Source organism: Eufriesea mexicana, unplaced genomic scaffold (assembly GCF_001483705.2).
Source record: "Eufriesea mexicana isolate 0111107269 unplaced genomic scaffold, ASM148370v2 scaffold2087, whole genome shotgun sequence".
In the NCBI taxonomy this organism is placed as follows: domain Eukaryota; kingdom Metazoa; phylum Arthropoda; class Insecta; order Hymenoptera; family Apidae; genus Eufriesea; species Eufriesea mexicana.
Genome location: NW_016910162.1, coordinates 2260241 through 2269035, shown reverse-complemented (window position 1 = coordinate 2269035; position 8795 = coordinate 2260241). Strand labels below are relative to the sequence as shown.

Sequence of the window (8795 nt, the reverse complement as noted above, 5' to 3'; positions counted from 1 at the left end):
TATTTTATTAATATTTGTCAGGAATGTCAAATTTTACAAAAATAATACACAAGAATATTTTAAATTTCATTATTTTATTATAAATGCAATTAAATAAATTACTTATAATCATTGTTTTCCATACATTTTCTGATTTTCTATTCACTTCCATACTTAATAAAATGTTATACAAGTAATCAGAAAATGTAAACGTGAATCAACACACAAATATGACGGAGATCGTAAGCATATATAATATATACATATATATAAGTGAAAAATAAAAGTAAAAATATATTAATTTTGATCGAAAACACTTTTTCCGTTATTCATTTTTATCTTTTTAATATTTTTACCTTCCTGATAAGTCAACTTTATTGCGAAATAATAATGTAGTAAATGTATTAATTTATATTTCGTGCAACATTATGAAATTGAACGTAAATCAAAATGAACTGTCTGTAAATGATGAGAACAGTCGTTTAACTATCATATTATATTTGTAAAAACAATTTTCCCCAAAAAAAAAATTTCATGCCGTGATAAATCCAAGAAAAAAATCACGTCTATTTATGGTACAACGAGGAGAACGATCTACAAATGCTTGGATTGGTAGAATCCAATGTCAAAAGAATGAAGCATTCGCCACATTCCCGAAATATCTCGTAATCGTATTGACAATATACCATTAAAATTGGTGGTGGTAGTAGTAGTAGAGAATCTTATTGAAAAAGAAATATAGATATCCGCCGTCATAACAGGCATATGTTAATTTTCATATTCTGTCTAATTACTTCGGTAGCACAAAGTTCATAATATTTTCGGTAAATGTCGCAATTTCTCATTAATTTCAATGTATCTCAAGGTCGAATCGTTGATTAAAGAAATGAAGAAAAATATTATAAAGGAAGTATCGTCAAAATTGCTAGGGCATGTCGCTTGTCATACGTCGTAGCTTTCGTTAATGCTATTGTACGTTGATTGTCTCGTACGCACTATCCCCGTCAAAGTCGTACGAGCTTTTGATGTTTTAAAAAAAATTTTCTGACATATTTCATGTAGACCAAACGTTAAAGAGACACACACATTGCATATTTTTTAAAAAATTTCATAACAGCTTTCTGTTCATTTACTGACAGCTGCTTGTGCAAATGTAAATACTGCATATAGTAATCTATACGTCTTTCTATGCACCGATGATCTGGCAAATATTTGAATGAAGTAGAACGTCTCATTAAAAAATTCCTATTCGCATAAAATGGTAGTATATTTTTGTGCTATTCATTCTTGAGTTCCTCTTACTGTCAAATATTTATGAACACAGAACTAAAGTCAAAACGTTGTTGTTCCTTTTAGTATGACTAGTCTCAAGACATTGTATAAATCCTGTTTTTTGACTCAAAATCATCGCGAAAAAATCACACGTTCAATCGTTCAGAATGAGAAATTTATCCCTCAACGATATTAAGAATTCACCATTGATATGAACGTATTGAAAAGTCATTCGTAATTCGAGAAAAATACAATGTATTTCTCCCTACTCACCTTGCGTTGTTGCTCGTTGGCAGCCATTTCTGATTTCACTTGACAATTCACTCAGCGGCGCATAATAAAGATAAAGCTTCGGCACTGAGTGCCCTCTCTTTTCCTCTATATCTTGCTTTCTTTCTCTGACTCTTTTCTGTGCACGAATTAACCTCTCCTTCTTAGATACTATTTCTATCTTTTTCTTACTCCGATACCTTCGTCCACATTTATTTCGGATAGTTCACGTGAAAGAAAACTCTCGTAAAATATTTCAATATGTTATCACGTTCTACTAAATTTATTACTACTTTTTAGGAACACTTCAGATTATGGTTTACTTATATAAACACTATTATTCCAACGACTCGTGTTTGCAACTAAACGTTCATCGTGCAAACGTCACGAATGTACGAACGTCACTATTAAAACCAGTCACGCGCTTATACTCGTTCCAAAGGAATTAAATTGAATGAACCAACAAATTTTAAATCGTATCAATCTCTCATATGATTTTAAGTCTCTTTTATAAATAATGAATTTTTGTTTTGCTTTATATAAATTTGAACACACAATAAAGAAAGCAATACGTTAATGTTGAATACATTTTCAGCATCATGCGCATTGTGTTTAAAAAAGTAAGAAGTTCGCGCGTATAAACATATTACAGTGTCAGCAATCAAAGTGCATAAAAGTTACTGGGAGTTTAATATATTTGATCTTTTATTTTTTAATTCCTTAAAATAAATAAATTATAACTCACATATTACTTTTAAATTTATGTACAATAAAAATATTAATTTTTAAACATAAATTAAGTATAACTATTAGAATTATGATATTCATTAATAATAAAAACACTCTTCAAACTGTAATAAAAATATTGACAATATGAATACCAGTGAAAGATAATGAAAAATCAAAATAACTATATGAAGCATTATACTATATATATTCTATATACTATACTGTTTAGTTACACTTAACCTTTCTATTATATGTTTGTTTCTTATGGTGCGATTTAATAATAACAAACATTAATGATATATTGTAAAAAATAATTCTACAAAATAATATTTACATTTTATATTTTTAGATTATAATTACTTTTAAAGATATTAGTTATTCTTTGTGAATTATGAATGTATTTACAAAATAAATTGTATTAGTTTATTACTGACTTTAATTGTATCTTTTATACACTTAAGAAAGATAAATTAAATCAAATATGGAGAAATCACAGAAAATGCCAAAAGTTGCAAAGGTATATAGTTTTTGTATCTTTATATAAGTTATACAGTATGATATGTAAATAATATAATTTATTATACTATATGTAAAATTATTCAAATTATATTTTATTCTAGGTTAAAAATAAAGCACCTGCTGAAATTCAAATAACAGCAGAACAGCTTTTACGAGAAGCTAAAGAAAGGGATCTAGAGATCTTACCACCGGTAAAACTATTTTCTATTTACTTATATATATTTTTATTTTATTACTTCTACAAATCTTGTACAATTTTTAATTATAAGATCTAAACTCTTCATGTTTTGTTTTATGAAAATTTTATTACATTTAATACATTTTGCAACTGCATAATGTTTTAATGCATTTAATATATTTTACATTTAATTATACATTTAATATATTAAACAAAAGATTGATATGTAATAAATATTTATATTATTTTTAGCCACCAAAGCAAAAGATTTCTGATCCTCATGAATTGGCTGATTATCAACATCGAAAACGTAAAGCTTTTGAAGATAATATTCGTAAAAATCGCACAGTTATTTCAAACTGGATAAAATATGCACAATGGGAAGAAAGTCAGAAACAAATACAACGAGCACGGTATAAAATACACAATTACTTTGACATTTATTTTTAAAATTAAAAGTTTTTGTTTTTGAAATAAAATTATATTATTCAAAATTAATGTGTACTTCTGTTAAAAAGAAGTAAACAAAATCTTATAGCAATTATAAAACATTTAGGAAGATGATATGCAATATTATTTTTACAAACTTTATAACATTGAAACTTAATTTATAAATTCCTAATTATTTTATTTATAAATTTCAGATCCATATATGAACGTGCTTTGGATGTTGATCATAGAAATATTACATTATGGCTGAAATATACAGAAATGGAAATGCGAAATCGTCAAGTGAATCATGCTAGAAATTTATGGGATCGTGCTGTTACTATATTGCCTAGAGCAAATCAATTTTGGTATAAATATACTTATATGGAAGAAATGTTAGAAAATATTGCTGGTAAATTTCTTTCTTTACTTTTTTCTAATTTCAAATTATACACTAAAAATGCAATGATTGGGCAATATATTTAGGAGCACGTCAGGTATTTGAAAGATGGATGGAATGGGAACCTGATGAACAAGCTTGGCAAACTTATATTAAGTTTGAATTGAGATATAAAGAAATACAGAGAGCTAGACAAATTTATGAACGATTTGTAATGGTTCATCCTGATGTTAAACATTGGATAAAATATGCACGTTTTGAGGAATCTCATGGCTTTATTAATGGTTCTCGTAATGTTTATGAACATGCCATTAATTTCTATGGCGACGAAAATTTGGATGAAAGGTTATTTATTGCATTTGCAAAGTTTGAAGAAGGACAAAGAGAAGTAAGAAGGAACTAGAAATGTTTTAATGTAATGTATACTGCATATTATATTTTTTGTTACATACTATATTTTTGTTACAGCATGATAGAGCACGAGTAATTTATAAATATGCATTAGATCATATTCCAAAAGAAAGAACACAAGAGATTTATAAAGCATATACAATACATGAAAAAAAATACGGAGATCGTTCAGGTACTATAATATATTACAAATTTATTATAATGGATAGTATTTCAAAAAATATATATTTGTGTAGTTATATTATTTCATCTTCTACAGGTATCGAAGATGTAATAGTAAGTAAACGAAAATATCAATATGAACAAGAAGTAAAAGAGAATCCTTCTAATTATGATGCTTGGTTTGATTATTTGAGATTAGTAGAATCAGAAGGAAATGTGGAAGTCATAAGAGAAACTTATGAACGTGCAATAGTTAATGTACCACCAACTAAAGTAAGATGTATCTTTAATTTAGTATTTTACGTATATTAAATAAGTATTTATAATATAAATTTATTATTTTTTATAGGAGAAACTATTTTGGAGGAGATACATTTATCTTTGGATAAATTATGCTCTTTTTGAGGAGCTTGATACTGAAGATATAGAAAGATGTCGACAAGTCTATAGGTAATGAATACATTTTCATACAAAGTGTTACAGTTCTATTAACGTGTTTACATTCTTTTAGAGCTTGCCTAGAATTAATTCCTCACAAGCATTTCACTTTTTCTAAAATCTGGTTACTTTATGCATATTTTGAAATAAGACAAAAAAATTTAACCGCAGCTAGGAAAACATTAGTAAGTAATAATTTCACACGTTTATAACAATAAAGTGTGTCATGAGAAGAAAAAAAGTAATTTTATTTTAATCGATTATAGGGTATGGCATTAGGTACTTGTCCCAAAGATAAATTATATCGTGGATACATTGATTTAGAAATACAGTTGAGAGAATTTGATAGATGTAGAATTCTATATGAAAAATTCCTTGAATTCGGTTCAGAAAATTGTACTACTTGGATGAAAGTATGTAAACTCAGTTTATTATTTATTATAATTTTACTACTTAAAAGTTTATAAAAATTATTCATTAATACTTTTATGTTCAGTTTGCAGAATTAGAAACACTTTTAGGTGATGTAGAACGGGCGCGAGCTATTTTTGAATTAGCTATATCACAGCCAAGGTAAAATACCTAAAAATTAATAATTTATAAATATAATATTAATATTATATTTATACAATATATTAATACAATAATATTGTATAGTATTATTATTTTAATTCATAGGTTGGATATGCCAGAACTTTTATGGAAGTCATATATTGATTTTGAAATATCACAAGAAGAAACAGAGAATGCAAGGCAGTTATTCGAAAGATTATTAGAACGTACACTTCACGTCAAAGTAAGTTTAATTATAATTAAATACAAAATTTGCAATTATAATTTATTTTATATGATTACTAAGTATAAATTTTGATATCTAGGTCTGGATTGCATATGCTAAATTTGAGTTAGCAAATTCGACAAATGAAGACGGTCTTGATAATGTTGTATTGGCAAGAAGAATCTTTGAACGTGGAAATGATGCACTTAGAGCAAACGGTGATAAGGAAAGTAGAGCATTACTTTTAGAAGCATGGAGAGATTTCGAAAATGAAAAAGGAGATGATGAAACTCGGTCCAAAATTATGGAAAAAATGCCTCGAAGGATTAAACGTAGGAGACGTATTGTTGGAGCAGATGGGGTAAATAAATTTATTATACTACTTAAAAGTGATATAAGAAATATTTTTTATATTTGTAATTTTCACTTTTAGAGCGATGATGGTTGGGAAGAAGTATTTGATTTTGTTTTCCCTGAAGATGAATCACAAAAACCAAATTTGAAATTTTTGGCATCTGCTAAGGCTTGGATGAAACAGAAAGAAATAAGCGATAAAAATGAAAATAATCAGTTAGACTCTAACAGCTGAAAAATTATTTTGTTTAATTGTAGAAAAATTTCAATTTTCTTGTAAATAAATTATTATTTGTCTTTTTGACATGTAAGCGAAAAAATAAAATAGTTTAATTTTTTGTTTAAAACACTGCTGTAATTTGAACTTAATTAAAATAATTAACGGTCATCCCGTAATCATGTGAAATTTATACTTACAATTTTATCAGAATGAAATAAATAACTATATAAACAACTTGATATGACAGGGACATACGAACAAAAAATATAGTATTCAATAACCCTTTTATTATGTATTTTTAATATTTTTATAATACTTTTAATGTACAGTTTTATACTTCACAATGAAAATATAAATTTATAAAATTGTAAATTTATACGTTACATACATTAATCCCAGAGGTGTTTTATTCAACCATTTATGCAAATATAGTATACAAGTGAAAAGTACAAAATATTCTTTGGCAGTAATGCGTTTAACAATGGTCTAATTTATTAAAAAATTTCGATGCTAACAGTAAACAAAATTAATCTTTTTCTACAGCTATATATTATGAACAAACAACCCAAAAATGTGGAAAAAAGCAAGTAGTTCTGGTCATAAAACGCAGATCTGCTATAACAATTTTAAGTGCCTTCAAAGGCAAAAATGAATTAAGCCTTTATTTGTTTTTTTAAATTATATTACTTTGTTCTTGCAACAACATAGTGAACTGGAGTATCAGTTTGATATAATTATCAATCTCCTCTGTCAGTTATTTGTATTATTTATTCCTTTTTGTAGAATATTTCTTCTTTTCATCACTTTCAAAGCCAGAATCTAAGTCGTCATTTAAACATTTTTTCAATATATACTTTTTAGAATGCTGCTACAAATCCTTATGTTTAATTGATAACTTCTTAATGCAGCTTATTAATTGTTCAAAAAAATTGGGATAACTGTCATATCCCGGAAACATATTTACATCTATGATTGCATATTTCCCAGTATGATTTTCAATAACAACATCTACACCAACCAAGAGTAGTCCAAAAAGTTCTGTAACTCTTTTAACTATCTTTTCTAATATTTCACGTTTAGGTTTTACTGTTAATGGAATGTTTTCCTCTGTTAAAATTGACCATTTAGACTTGGTACCGCTCTTACATATATCGTGAGAACTAAAAAATATTGTGTTTAATGCAGTACAGTCTTTTTCATAAAAGTTCTTGAAACTAGGTCTTTCAAATACATGAAAGTTTTCTCCAACTATGTATATTTTGTGTAAAACTGCATTATGGTTGATAAATTCTTGAGCCACACAGGGACGTGGACAATCTTTTAAACCCTGTTCATTGAAGATCACCATCATCTAAAGAAACATATTTACCATTCATTTTTATATAGTATTAACAATTTTTTAACTAAATGGAATACCTTATGTGCATCATTGGAACCCTGTGCGACAAGTGGTTTACAAAGAAATGGGAACTTAATACCTGTCATTCTTAACAGTGTTCTATTCTTAAGATTATTGTTACTTGTAATTTCTACAAACCTTGGAGTAAATACATCTAAAAGAAAGAAAATATAAGTTAAAATTAATAAGTTAGCATTTAAATTTTATGAATTTTTGTAAAAAAATAATTAAATCATTTGCTATTAAAATTATAGTAAGTATTACAAATCTTTATTTACCTTTGAGTTTTAACTGTTTTTGTAAGATTTCATATGATTTATAACGATTTATTAAAATCCTAATATTGTCCAAGGGATCAATAACTATTATTTCTGGATGTCGACAGAAGTATTCTTTCATTTTTGAAATAATTGCTTTGGCCTAAAATATAAATTTATAGTCATAATGCTTTTACTTATAACAAATGTAAAACATTATTCATACATTTTGATCACCATATTCAGCAAGTGCTAGCTTATCTGCCATTTTGTATATAAAAACATGAAATGGTCCCTGAGGTTCAAGATCAGAATTTATATCAATCTAAAAATGATGTAATAATTGCAAAATATTTCATTAAATACTATAAATACTATAAATACTATAAATACGATAAATATGTGTAATATACTAAATAAAAAATTAATATACATAACCTTACATTATAATAATAGCTGGTACGATACAATTATTTAATGTTAATTAAAAAGAAGTTAAAAACTATTTACCATTTTTAATAGAAACCCTTCGGATTCACAAACACTACAAAAATCATTCCAATTAAATTTCTGTCGCTTTTTTTCAGATATCGAGTAACCAATGACGTACTTGTCGCACATTTTTTCTCGCGTCGTTTTTTTGTGTTGTATATAATTTTTATTTATGAAAGCGTAAACAGTACATTATTTTAATAATCCACTAAAGTAAACTATACTTTGTTAACGCGTTATCTATGAGATTCTTGTATCAACAAATTTCATATTTTTCCCAAAATGTTGGGTTATGTTTGGATCGTTTAAAAAATAATCCTCCACGATGCTATTGTATTTTCTCTGGTTACATATGTTTTCCACTCAATTTATAAAATATCTTTATCTTTTTTAATCTAAACTTCATATATAAGTAGGATTATCGTTATTGGTCTTAAAATATATAATAAAAGATCACAGGTTAGGGATGTACAGTGACTGTCACTTAAATTCGTATACCTACTTGCCC

At 26.6% G+C, this 8795-nt stretch overlaps 3 protein-coding genes across 4 annotated transcripts in view; 1 reads left to right on the top strand and 2 right to left on the bottom strand.

Annotated features, from left to right (window-relative positions):
* The window catches only part of LOC108549522 (HMG box transcription factor BBX), a 5324-nt gene extending 3468 nt beyond the window's left edge, over positions 1-1856 (bottom strand). For both annotated transcript variants that reach the window (XM_017902937.1, XM_017902938.1), the window contains exon 1: positions 1525-1856. In XM_017902937.1, coding sequence (XP_017758426.1) covers positions 1525-1551 — 27 coding nt within the window. In that variant the 5' untranslated portion in view covers positions 1552-1856. The remainder of the gene's footprint in view (positions 1-1524) is intronic.
* Positions 1857-2634: 778 nt separating this feature from the next.
* Positions 2635-6154, top strand: LOC108549515 (protein crooked neck). The gene is made up of 14 exons (XM_017902928.1): positions 2635-2767; positions 2871-2960; positions 3200-3360; positions 3592-3788; positions 3863-4164; positions 4245-4359; positions 4447-4622; positions 4699-4799; positions 4861-4972; positions 5054-5200; positions 5284-5360; positions 5466-5583; positions 5666-5926; positions 5999-6154. The coding sequence occupies exons 1-14, from the start codon at positions 2732-2734 to the stop codon at positions 6152-6154; spliced, it is 2049 nt and encodes a 682-aa protein (XP_017758417.1). The 5' UTR covers positions 2635-2731.
* Positions 6155-7007: 853 nt separating this feature from the next.
* LOC108549528 (inositol-tetrakisphosphate 1-kinase) lies at positions 7008-8795 on the bottom strand. Its single transcript, XM_017902945.1, has 5 exons — positions 8306-8795; positions 8022-8120; positions 7817-7958; positions 7556-7692; positions 7008-7490 (listed from the first exon to the last, which is right to left on the bottom strand). Exons 1-5 carry the CDS (start codon positions 8414-8416, stop codon positions 7008-7010), a joined length of 972 nt encoding a protein of 323 aa, XP_017758434.1. The 5' UTR covers positions 8417-8795.